At 44.1% G+C, this 12,552-nt stretch overlaps 4 protein-coding genes across 8 annotated transcripts; 3 read left to right on the top strand and 1 right to left on the bottom strand.

Moving 5' to 3' along the window:
* Positions 1 to 16: 16 nt before the first annotated feature.
* TTLL6B (Tubulin tyrosine ligase-like 6B) lies at positions 17 to 4,080 on the top strand. Its single transcript, XM_018017779.2, has 7 exons — positions 17 to 350; positions 650 to 1,132; positions 1,196 to 1,492; positions 1,555 to 1,708; positions 1,851 to 2,482; positions 2,556 to 3,066; positions 3,495 to 4,080. The coding sequence occupies exons 2-7, from the start codon at positions 693 to 695 to the stop codon at positions 3,603 to 3,605; spliced, it is 2,145 nt and encodes a 714-aa protein (XP_017873268.1). The 5' UTR covers positions 17 to 350; positions 650 to 692; the 3' UTR covers positions 3,606 to 4,080.
* A 374-nt stretch (positions 4,081 to 4,454) lies between these two features.
* Positions 4,455 to 6,114, top strand: LOC108620815 (filamin-B). Of its 2 annotated transcripts, XM_018017786.2 has the most exons (3): positions 4,654 to 5,171; positions 5,236 to 5,619; positions 5,671 to 6,114. In XM_018017786.2, exons 1-3 carry the CDS (start codon positions 5,024 to 5,026, stop codon positions 5,964 to 5,966), a joined length of 828 nt encoding a protein of 275 aa, XP_017873275.1. In that variant the 5' UTR covers positions 4,654 to 5,023; the 3' UTR covers positions 5,967 to 6,114. The 2 variants fall into 2 exon arrangements, with proteins under 2 accessions (XP_017873273.1, XP_017873275.1); XM_018017784.2 differs by having other exon boundaries at positions 4,455 to 5,171; positions 5,236 to 6,114.
* A 910-nt stretch (positions 6,115 to 7,024) lies between these two features.
* Positions 7,025 to 10,118, top strand: LOC108620814 (uncharacterized). Of its 4 annotated transcripts, none has more exons than XM_089461693.1 (6): positions 7,025 to 7,108; positions 8,559 to 8,680; positions 8,744 to 8,881; positions 8,988 to 9,166; positions 9,227 to 9,349; positions 9,411 to 10,118. In XM_089461693.1, exons 2-6 carry the CDS (start codon positions 8,675 to 8,677, stop codon positions 9,898 to 9,900), a joined length of 936 nt encoding a protein of 311 aa, XP_089317819.1. In that variant the 5' UTR covers positions 7,025 to 7,108; positions 8,559 to 8,674; the 3' UTR covers positions 9,901 to 10,118. The 4 variants fall into 4 exon arrangements, with proteins under 4 accessions (XP_089317819.1, XP_017873271.1, XP_017873272.1 ...); XM_018017782.2 differs by having other exon boundaries at positions 7,073 to 7,273; XM_018017783.2 differs by lacking the exon at positions 7,025 to 7,108 and adding an exon at positions 7,576 to 7,712.
* A 452-nt stretch (positions 10,119 to 10,570) lies between these two features.
* On the bottom strand, positions 10,571 to 12,506 carry PolA2 (DNA polymerase alpha subunit B). The gene has a single exon (XM_018017780.2). It carries the CDS (start codon positions 12,389 to 12,391, stop codon positions 10,598 to 10,600), a length of 1,794 nt encoding a protein of 597 aa, XP_017873269.1. The 5' UTR covers positions 12,392 to 12,506; the 3' UTR covers positions 10,571 to 10,597.
* Between the last annotated feature and the right edge of the window lie 46 nt (positions 12,507 to 12,552).

Raw genomic sequence — 12,552 nt, 5'->3', positions numbered from 1 at the left:
ATTTTATACATTATACTAGCTCCACACTGTTTATATACACATTTTAGTCCGGCTGTTTTGAGTCAAGTATCTAAAAATAAAAAATATAAAAAAATTTATTTTCAAAATTGATTTATTTTGGGAATATATTATAAGGATTAGGACTAAAGAAAAGAGGAAAGGGGAAGAAGAAAAGAGATAAAACGAAAGAATAAAAAATAAAAAAACTAGATGTAAATTGAAGAAATAAAGAGAAGCGAAGCGAAAATAGAAAGGAATAGAAGAAACAAGAAAAAAGTAATGGAAAAGAAGTTAGAAAACAAATTGCAGTAGTTAAAAAAAGAAAAAGAAAAAAAAAAAATCAAAATTTGGTAAGTCCAAAATATACCCGTTAAGACATAATACCATATACATATGATCATATTCAAGAATTAATCATAAATCGATCAATCGTAGGCGCAATTGAAATTAGAAGACCAAAATATTCCCTTGCCTTTAATGTCAATTTGTTAGTATTAGACACATGCCGTAGTCCGTAGTCCGTAGTTCGTAGTCCGTTGGGGCTGCGTTAGCTAAGTGTTTTGATTCTACCGTCAATTCGGTCATTTGTGCTTGCGTCAATAACAAATACATTTGACTGTACTTTGTTTATAATTTTCGTTTTAAATAGAACACAGGATAGCTCAATTTGTTTTTTCCAATTGACAAACACTATGAATTTGAAAAATTCCAAGTTTTACAAAAGAATTCAGGAGCTGCGCAATTTCTCAAAAGAGAAAATACGTAAGGATCGAGAGCAACGGGGCCTGCGCACCCCAGTCATACGTGGCGTGGAAATGGCCTTGTCCGAGTCCAAATGCGTGGCCCCAGTCATTGAATTGGAATGGTCCCAGCTGGCGGGCCCCCTGAAAGAGGAGTGCTCGCCGCGTCGCCGCCCCTCCCCGCCCAAGATCAAACAGAGTAAGAGGAAGGCAAGCGCGCCGGCAGAGCCACGCCTGAAGGGCGGACAAGGATTTCAGCCGGTCAAGACAATCGGCTTGAATGACGAGGCGCCAGTTGAGGGCTATATAGATCTGAACAATTTGCGCTTTCGTGTGGCCTGCACAGCCCGAACAGATAACTCTCCACGACGCGAGGAAGTTCTCAAAGTTAGGTGAGATCCCTCATTCCATGGGCTTGGCAAACTTTTCTATTCCATTCTCCCTACTCCGATCAGTGATTCAAAGAGCGCAATTTGTGTATCCAATTCGCGTTACGCGATGATCGGTCGCATCTCCAAATCTTTGGGTTATAAATTGGTCAAGGAGTCGAAATTGTGGAATATACTGTGGTCTGATTCGTTTCCCGGCGTCGAGCTCTTCAAGAACATGAAACGCTTTCAGCAGATCAATCACTTTCCGGGCATGATCGAAATATGTCGCAAGGACCTGCTCTCACGTAATCTAAATCGCATGCTCAAACTGTATCCACACGACTACAAAATATTTCCAAAAACCTGGATGTTACCCGCTGAGTAAGTTATAGTTGCTCGGGTATTTTCATTCGTCTATGCCATAATTAATTTCTGTTTCTCAGTTACGGCGACGCAATGCACTATGCTCAGAATCACAAGCGTACGTTCATTTTGAAACCGGATTCGGGCGCTCAGGGCCGCGGCATTTGGTTGACCAACGATCTGAAGACCATTGGTCCCAACGAGCGCCTCATCTGTCAGACCTATATACATCGAGTATGTATTTTTCACTCAATGTCCACCTATAATCCCCTATAACTCATACTCTCTCCTCTCTCTCTCTCTCTCTTTCTCTCTCTCTCTCTCTCTCTCTCTCTCTCTCTCTCTCTCTCTCTCTCTCTCTCTGTCACCTCTCCAGCCGCTGCTCATCGATGGCTACAAATTCGATTTGCGCGTTTACACACTGATTACGTCCGTGGACCCATTACGGCTTTACGTCTACAATGAGGGCCTGGCACGGTTTGCCACCAACAAATATGTGGAGCCCACTCCGGGCAATGCCCACGATCTGTACATGCATCTGACCAACTACTCGGTGAACAAACGCAACTCCCAGTACGATCTGTGCGACAATGACGATTGCGGCAGCAAACGGAAGCTGAGCGCCATTAACAATTGGATGACCAGGCACAACTATGACGTGGGTGAGTTCTGGTCGAATGTGGACGACGTCATCATCAAGACCGTGCTGAGCGCGTGGCCGGTGCTTAAGCACAACTACCATGCCTGCTTTCCGGGCCACGATACCATACAGGCCTGCTTCGAGATACTCGGCTTCGACATTCTGGTGGACTGGAAGCTGAAGCCGTACATACTGGAGGTGAATCATTCGCCCAGCTTTCACACCAACGAGCAGGTCGATCGTGAGGTCAAGAGGCCACTCATCAGGGACACCTTATCTCTGGTCAGCACAGTGCTGGCGGATAAGAGGCAGATTTTGCGGGAGGATCGCAAACGCGTCAAGCAGCGCCTGCTCAAGTCCAAGAGCGAGTGAGTAGATGCTACAGCAGATCAAGATCTCTTGATGGCTAAACCTGACCGCCTCCTTATTCCATCTTTGCAGCGTGCAACGCTCACGCCTTGTGGCAGGTGCCACCAAGGTCTTGTCCAACAAGGAAGGCAGTCCGACGAACAAGGAGCAGTCACCAGAGCCGGAGGCCGACTCCCTGGCTCAGCAAATTGCCTGGGAGGAGAGCCACATGGGGAACTTTCGTCGCATCATGCCACCACCAGATCCCAGTCGAATCAACTACTACGGCAAATTCTTTGGCCAGACCAATCTGGTGTCCATTTTCCAGGAGACGGCGGCCAGCAAGAAGCGCGAGGATCTCGCACGTAAGATGCGCCTCCAGATCGAGGAAAAGAAGGCGAAACAGGAGCAAATGCTGAATTCTCGCAGCAAGCGCAAACGTTTGATTCAGCCTCGCCTGGCGCGCGAGAAGCATCGCCTGAATCTCTTCCGTCTGAAGGAGAACTGGGCACCCGGCTATGTATCCGAGGCTGAGGAGCGCTTGCGGAATACCTGGCAGCAGATGCGCACCGAGGCTATAAAGAATCTAAAAATTACAGAGAGCGTAAGCTTTACAATTCTATATGAAAGTGGGGGAGTTCTGGTCGGGAGTGCTTGATTAGGAGATATCTTGACAGGAATGGGCTCCTACCTATGGTATATTGGAATATGCATTTACAGATCGCCCTTTAAAGTTTCTAGTTCTCTTGGTTTATGAGATCTCTGACTTCCCACGGACGGACAGATGACGAGACAGACAGACGCACTTAGTTATATCGACTCCTGTTGAAGAATACTTGACGAAATATCCTTCTGCATGCTGCATAGATTTTCGAAAGTACCCCACTACCTGACTACCCCTTTTCAATATAGTCTGATAGTCGTAGCCAGATATTAACCGATAGATAAGACTGATATACTTTTCCCTCCCCCATTTTCCTTCACTCACTTATTTCGAACTTCTCTTTAACGATCCTCTCTCTTCGACTCTAGATATATTCATTGCTCTTCCAGTTTGGTCATTTGAGCAATACAGATATCACGACCTTTCCAAATTTGTATCACTATTTGCAATGTGGCTATGATATAACGGGGGCTACGTGAACATTGGCCTAGAAGAGGACTGGTGAAGCAGTTGGGATAGAAGCGAGGTGCAGTCTCCATATATAGTATATAAAATCAAAAACCCCATTCAAATCAACAGACAAGATCGAGGATCTATTTCAATTTGGTGGTCGCAGAGGAGCCTGGCTCTGGCTAAATCACTCAATAGTTGCCAGCAAAAAAAGCAATATACATGCATACGTATCTGTATATGTGTGTATATATATGTATTTATCTATATATATGTATGTATGTCTACAACTGTAATGGTGTTTGGTTATGAATTTGTTAATATTTTAAAATTTTAATTAACTGCGTCGCATAGCATTGGCCGTACGGGAGAAATTACATTTAGAGTATAAGTAATGTGCAGTAATTGTGGTCTAGACCAATGAAACATGTTTGTATTGCCGAAATTAACAAATTGAATTCAAAATAATAATTATTAAAAATTTTACGTTTTTATTTAACTAAATTTGTTTGTGTGCGAGCCATTTCATTATTGAGGGTCATGAACAAAATAAATAGATCTACAAATGTACCTTAAGAAAAGACAATATAAACCTGTAAATTAATGTAACAATAGGAATGTAAAATGTATGAAATGTTAGAACTCGGCCTTCAGTGATATTTTGTATTTCGAAATTCGAAAATTGAATATATTATCTTATATTTTATTTATTTATTCTATATAAGACACTAAAAATAGAAATAGTAAAAATATAAATATAATAGACTGTTATTAACATTTTATCTACTTAATGACCCTAAGTAGAATAATTGAGAACTTTGTTGATATAACATATTGTTTTTCTAGACTTTCCCTAGCTTGTGCATTATAAAAGTAAATAGTCCAATTTTTCTTTATTTACAATTCATTCCAGACTAGAAAACGAATTGAGCCTAAAATAACATATTTTGTATTTGATATGAATATATATGTAAGAAAAGAAAAATAAAACATAGTCTCGCGAATCTTTCGTCTACCTATTGGACGCACTACGCAAATTAAAATAAATAAATTGTAGATCGCATTTCTATATATTTCATATGCTTTCGCTTGGCAAAATGCCATCTCGGATCAAACTGAGAAACGAAGAAACATCATTCAGATTTGCATTTTGGCGCGTGTTTCTATAGCTGTGAATGGAAAATATTGAGAAATTCTCAAGAGCATTTTCGAGTGTTTAAGAGAGAGAGAGCGAGAGAGAGAGAGAGAGAGAGAGAGAGAGGAAGGCACTGCACAGCAGCAGATCTTCAGTCTGGCCAAGGAATAGCAGCGGCGCAGACAACGCCACGTCAGGGAGCGCTCGTAAATTGGAGAAAAAGAGGAAGAATTTACAGAGTTTATTGAAAAGGCAATTTGCTAGATTAGTTGGAATCGCATCGTGTAAATTCTTGCGAGCGTGTTTGGCGGCATGTTCCGAGTGTCGCAGGAGATTCGCTTGAATACGAGCGCAGCGGGCGCCGCGGGGCAGCCCCAGGGGCTGGCCGATGTCGGCGATGTCAGCAGCAGTACGGAGAGTTGTTGTATTTTCGGTCGATACCAGCGCACGCCCGATGCGGGTGAGTGTTGCACATGCGGAAGTAAACATATACATACGTATCGCTATTTATAAATCCACCACAGATGCGTATCCAACAGAGCCGCCGCATGTCTATGTAGCGCCCGAGCTGACCGACGCGGGCAAGGTGCAGTTGCTGCATTTGCCCAGCGGCGCGGTGCGCGTCAATTCCACGATTAGCTTCGTCATCAAGCGCAATGGGGTGAAGGGCAACTTCGATGTGCGCCTCGAGACACCCAGCGGACAGCACGGAGCGCCACTGCAGCTGACGCAGCTGGATCCGGAACGCTTTCAGGTGGAATGCCAGCTGACGCAGGCGGGCCTCTATAAGGTGCACATCAAGTGCAATTCCGTGCCGCTGCCCAAGTCGCCCTACATTATAGTCACCATAGCTGGAGCGGCGACACCAATTGAGGATGGGAACGAACATGCCGCCAGCAAGCCATCAAGTAAGTGTCCCATATATTCCAGTGTTCACATTTCTAATGTATGCTATGCAGTGCCCCACTTCGAATCCGATGCCAGCAAAGTTCAGAGTCGGGGCCTGGGTCTGACCCATGTCAATCTGCTCGAGCGGAACGAGTTCACGGTGGATGCCAGCTCTGCCGGCAGTAATATGCTCTTTGTGGGCATACTGGGACCGCAGGGACCATGTGATGAGGTGCTGGTCAAGCATCTGGGGCGGCATGTATACCGTGTCGCGTACCAGGTGAGGGAGCCGGGCGACTACACTCTGGTGGTCAAGTGGGGTGAGCAACACATTCCAGGATCACCCTTTAGCCTCTCTGCCGAGTAACTGGAAGCACGTAATGCAGGCTGGGTTCTAGCTCGGCAGTTATTTCTGGGTGACATTTTGGCTAAGTATACATTGTAGTGTTTAGATACATTCATGTTATATTTTTTGCATTAAATATATTATTTCTTAAATTTCTAAAATAATGAAACCCTAATCAAATTAATTGTTGTAATTACAACTTTATCCAATCCATTAGATTCATTGATGACGAACTCCGCTGACGAACGAAATCGTTCGCTCGCATCATGAACAGAACCATTGACAGCTCTTTGTTTTTGTGCTGAGTTGCCATTCAAAATACTATGTCAATGGCTCATCCACCAGTTGCCTGTTGTGGTAAGCGTACTACGCGGCTAAAGTTCATTCTATGTGCAATCTAATGATGATTACCAACACTGATGACGAGGACAACTAAACGAAAGAGCAACATTATCATTTTTTGTTATTTAGCCGACGCTAATGACGTTCGCATTTAGTATATGTGCTAGGCAGGCAGGCAGTCAGGGGAGCGGCACGGCATCCAACCTAATGATGATGACTGCCGTACGTCGCATACGAATGTGCGTGTGTGTGTGTGTGCTTGTATGCGCGCCAACAATAGCAGTTGCCCATCATAGTGTTAGTGCCTGGGAGGGGGAGTACACAAAAGGTTGCCACAGTCGCAGTTGATGATGATGATAATGCGTTTGCTTTGCTCGCCTTAACGAGCTGCCGCTGTAGCTATTGCTGCCGCAGACTGGCGCGCTTAAGATAAATTACGTGGTCATGCTCATGACTGGAATCAAGCTAGAGCGCATCGCAAAAATCATTACTCATTGAGTTTGCTGTGGGCGTAGCTGTTCTATATACGTACATATGATAACAGCGTACTAGGTTGATTGGCATATTGTGTTCGTCATTGAAATTAAACTTGGCACATTTCAGCATGCACATGCACACAAACGTTATTTTGAATATTTTGCACAAAACACAATCGGGGTGGCAACGCCGCGCAGTTTCTTGTCATACTAGCTGCACTGCTCACACCATGTTGCGCGCGCTATTGCTGTCTCGCTTGTAGAACATCATTATGGCCGTGTTGTGTCTTGCCATCATTAGTGTTGGTAAATATCTCGAGCTGAACTGCTAACTACGTTTTTCGTGTGTGTGTTCTTGAACATAATTAAAATTAAATTATTTAACTTATTATTAAGTTTTGGATTTGGTGTGTTGTGCTTGTTGTATTTGTAACACTGTTTGCGCGACCAGCTGCTGCTCATGCTCGGCTCATGAGCATTGAACTTACGATTGCCGTAATCGAAGGAAAAGTATGTACCTGTGCGTGTGTGTGTGTGTATCTGTATCTTCATTCTTTGCAAAGGGAAAAAACGGTTGTAGTTGTACGCGTGTGTGTATTCAAGAAAAGTAACCATCTCTTGCCCCAACGGGCAACAACAAAATATTCGTATTGTTGTTGTTGTTGTTTCAGCTGCTGCTGCTGTTGGCCCCATCAACTGCGGCCCAGCAAGTGCCAATGTAGCGGCAACGTCGACAACGTCGTCATTCTTGCTGCCGCTGCTGTTGTTGTTGTCGCTGCTGTTGCTGTAGCATCTTCATTTGGCCGCAGCTTTTGTATACTTGAAATACCGCTTCAGTACAATTTGAGTTGCCGTCGCGTTAGCTTCTACTTATTTGTTGTCTCGTGCCCGCTACGCGTGCATTAACACCTTGCGCTTCATCTTTTGTTTACCAGCTTAAGCTTAGCATGTGAGTGTGTGTGAGTGTGTGATTATGTGCCGGTGTACAGCTTAATGATAATCTAATACTCTTAATTATGTGCAACACATGCGTGAGTGTTTATGCATGTGTGTGTGCACAAATGTGGAGAGCTGCCAGATTTTTGTGTTTTCATGTGCCAAAAACTATATAAACATAATTATTTAAAATACATTATTAGAGCCATAATCATTATCACTCAAACAGGTGCCGTCAATTATTCCATGAAATTATATTAACCGCTTGCTTAGCTTCATAGTTACATATACATAGTATAAAATGCATTATTTGCAGTCGGGCAAAATGTAAAACCATTCTTAATCATTTATCAATAAAAATAATTGTGTGCTATCAGGTGCGAGCGCTTAAAGTAAACATATGTTAACAGAAGCACGGGTGCAAATACTTTAGAGACTACGTTTCCTCATTAAGGCCAAAGGCAAATCATTTTTACTACCCTCTGGTTTGAATATCATTGGACAAAATAGATTCGACTCAAAATGTGATTCACTGCTTTTAAAATATGCAAATCCTGTCAATAAATTAAATATTACGAGCTTAAATATTTGCATGCAAATATTTGTAAATAATGAGAATAAATTATGAATAAAAAATGTTGATTTCTCGAAATTTTAATAACTGAAGAAATACATGATGGAAGAACTGTATCAAAAACCGAGAAATAAGTAATTTGAAAATGAATAAGAGACTTATTAGTTACATTTCCATAAACCCCCCGAAATAAATGAACTTAAGATGCATAGCACTATGATATAAATCTAATGATGCACTTTATAAATAAATGTCAATCCATATTAATGGATTTGAATATTTCAGGTGCGGTTCTGAGGTGCAATTATGTTTCCATATTGATTAGCGTGCTCCATGTCCAGCTCCGATTCGCAGCCAAATTTTGTTGGGCAACTGTTTGTGGCGAGTGAGACCCATGTGAAATGCCTGTGAGTATGCTAAATGTGTAGATTCAGATTATATTTAATCCTGACTCAACTCTCTCTGGCTAGTATGAAAAATTCAACAAAAAGCGCCGACAATGGGAGGATAGTGGAGTATTAGAGCTAATTAAACTATGGAAAGTTTGCGCCTATGAATTGCGCACAATCAAACGAAATGGACACCTTTATGTGGCTATGGCAAAGCAAGTGAGTAATGGACAAATTTACTACAATTATACAATTATCTGCTTCTATGTTGTATGCATTAGTTCCTTTGTTAATGTCTATTCCTCCCCTATTCGTATTTTTACAGCTAACGGGTCTTGGCGTACCCGTTACCGCGCTAGAAGTACACTTTAAGGTCAATAATCTAACACAGCGTTACAGACAGGAGCAAAAGACATTTGAGACAACGGGCATTATTAGCACGTGGAAGTTCTACAGCCAAGTGGATGATGTTTTCAAGAGTTTGGCTGCACACACGGGTTACAAGTGAGTGCCACAGCCAAAGACAATCAATATGCCACTTGGCTAATTCAAATCTATCCGCAGAGACAAACGCATGACGAGCTCCTCGAATGCCAGCAGCTTACCATCGACATCCGAGTCACCAGTTTGGAAAAATCCAATGTCTCAGCAAGAGTTCAATAGCAACAATACGGAGGGGTTCTACAAGTAAGAAGCTAGTCCTCAGCACATATTTATTGTAAGAGTATTAATTGGCGTTTGCTTGCAGAACGGAGTATGGCATGCATCGCCACTTTATGGACCACTCCCAGCCGCCGCCGAATGCGGGCAATGTGGATAATTTTATGGCCTCATCGGCGGCGGTGGCAGCTGTGGCGGCGGCTGCCTCGGCGCGGCTCGCCGACAGCAATATGGAGCAGCAGATGCAGAATACCGCCGGCGCCAGTGGCACCGGTCCAGGTGGCAATACCAATGGCGGCGTGCCCAACTATAATAAAATCAAAAAGTCCCACGAAGATTATGACAAATTCGTGGACATTGTAAAAAACATCGTGGACACACACAAGACAACGCCCGATAAGGTGGACGCGTTCGCCGACTTCATTAAGTCCTATATGCGCCGTTGGCCGGAACGGCTGCAGGACGAGGCCATCAGTCACATGACAAACTATGTGGTTGTTAAAAACATGGAGCACAGCATGGGCAGTGTGCCCGGCGTCAGTCTGCACAATCCTGAGGGCGTCAACAATCGGCAATAACAATACAAGCAGGAGCCCAACAACTAAAACCCGATTCGCGGGAGTTGTTGGACGATCGTCGTGGCGGTCGTAGTTGTCAGCTCCACGAATCCAAGAACAAGGGCAACAGCCAGAATTTACTTAAATCAAATGTGGCGCAAAGTTACTTAAAAATATGAAAGCACACACATAAAAAAAAAAACAACAAAAAACAAAAAAAAAAAAAAAAAAAAATGAAACAGGAATTATATATCTGCAAACAGCAACTGAGAGGAATCGGTCAGTTTTGCTTAGATCATATTGTAAACGATTTCAGCAGTATTTTTTGTATAGTAAAAATATACAATAAAGTTTTTAGTTGTATGCCAGAGCATTTCGCTATGCTTCGAATTGAGTTCGATATAGTGGAATCAATACACACCCACACACACACACACACACACACACACACAAATACACACGTACACAAACACTTGATTTCTAGAGTATAGAAAGTACAATACGATTATATGTAATATGTTTAGATATCATTTCCTACTGTTAGCTGTAAACGAAAAAACCTAAATGAATAAACGCTTTAAAAAAAAGACAAAAACAAAGTCGAATATGGACAGAAGTCAGGCTTAGTCTGAAGAGGATTACATATATACCATCCTATTGTAATACCCTCAACTACAATGAATCATAAATGTTTTGTAAAGTTCGAATTTTATTAACTTTAAATGCTCTGAATTTGACACGCGACACTGTTAAACATATTCGCATTGGATGTGGCCGTGGGCGCAGTGGGCGTGACCAGGAAACGGGCAAAGGTGCCGCCTTTATTGTCGGCCAAGCGTCCTGGATTGATGACCAGACAATCATTGACCAGTCGTATGAAATGCCGTTGATCACTGGGCAGGATGAGCACGTTGGGCAACTGCTTGAGCTGTGCATATTTCTGGGCCAGCTGCGAGTCGTAGGACATGTTCTCATCGGCCGGCGGGCAGATCGGATAGAAGGTGCCCTGATTGAACAGATGATTGATGGCGCGATGCATGCGCTCGCCTGCGTTGGCGGCAAACTCTTGGCTTAGCAGATGGTCTATCACGTCCGTGGAGCTGACGCCCAGCGTGATGCCATCCAGATCGACCAGCGAGGGATCGGGTAGCATATGCAAATTGGGATATGTTTTGCGTATCAATGGCGAGGGTGTGGGATAAACCGCTGGAGTCATTGCATCCTTCTGGCTGCTGACCAGCAGCACTGTGGTGCTGGTGCCCACTGCCTCCATGATGCCCGCAATCATCTTCTCAAAGAACGACTCGAAGGTCTCGGCCAGCTCGACGACCAGCTTGTGCTCGGCATCTAGGAAGGGACCCGTCAGCAGCAGCACGTCGGGTCTGTGCTCCTGGAGATACTTGAGCAGCTGGTGCATCGGGTCGTAGAACAGATCCGTGCTGTGGGTATACGGTCCAGCAGCAACCACAAAGTGCACATCGCGATCCACTTTCAGTGGCGGTGGCGGCGTCAGTTTTCGATCTGTGTAGATCTCTTCCACCACAAAAGTGTCACCACGTGGTATAAATCCTTTGGCTAGCACCACCTGGCCGGGGAATATGCTAGCCGACTTGATTTGCGAAAAGTTGAGGGCCAGACACTTCTCGTCCGTATTGAGCACGGCTAGCAAAGCGGAGTGCGCATCCAGTGGCCCGTCATCGTCGGAATGTATCATGCCCACGGCATGGAGTACGTGGAGTGCGTCCAGCGTGTGTCTATCCTGCGGATACCAGCTGCACTCGGCGGCACCAGTGCTGCCCAGCTTTTTCTCCACCAAGGCCTGGCCAATATCGACGATACGATCGTGCAGTTCATCGCATCTGTCATAGAGCAGGTCGTTCATGTACCTCAGATTAGAGATCGTCAATGGTGCATCATTGTGAAGCAATTTCTGGACTACGGGTAGCGTTTGCTCGATCTTTGACTGCCACGTGCAGGCGGCTATAAGCTTGGGATGACCAAAGGAGTCCACAATATCACCAGGTTTGCCATTCGTCGTTGTTATATCTGCAGCTGGAGTTCTCTTTGCAGATTGTGGCGTAAAGCTGGCCGGGCTGAAGGCTGCACCACTCTTCAACCGACTCTGCTTATTTAGCGCTTTTGGAGTTTTCGGCTGTGGGGAGCCAGATTTTCCCACATACTCGTCCATCATGGGATCATCTTCTATCAAGCCGTAGGTGGCTAGAGAGCTGGCTTCCAACGCAGCAGGCTGGGATTTGGTGTAGTGTGTTGTCTTCTTGTTGCCGACTTTTTCACGCTTCACTTGAAGCACCTTACGTTCGAACTCGCCAAGATTTTCGTTCGTCGGTTCATCTCCATTAAGGTGGGACAAACTGAACGCCATCCATTGCTCCACGAATTCTGTAGCATCGTTAATGCTGTAGGTGAGAGCGAGTTCCATGCATTTCTCCAAGACTGGGGCACTGGGCTCTATGCCCATTTCATCAAATTGCTGTTGCAGTTCGGCTTCCATTTAGTTCGCGTCTTTCCAATTTGTAAACAACAATTTAGCTACGGTTAGTAAACAACCTTTTACTGAATGGTATTTTGGCGGGAAACCGATAACATGTATCTTTTACCAGCTGTAATTGTCATTCACAGCGACATTTCGATAGGCTTAACCGATAGATTGGC

Source organism: Drosophila arizonae, chromosome 2 (assembly GCF_054131065.1).
Source record: "Drosophila arizonae isolate 15081-1271.41 chromosome 2, UAZ_ARI_1.0, whole genome shotgun sequence".
Taxonomy (NCBI): Eukaryota; Metazoa; Arthropoda; class Insecta; order Diptera; family Drosophilidae; genus Drosophila; species Drosophila arizonae.
Note: the sequence above shows the minus strand (reverse complement) of the source record. Positions and strands in the feature narration are given on the sequence as shown.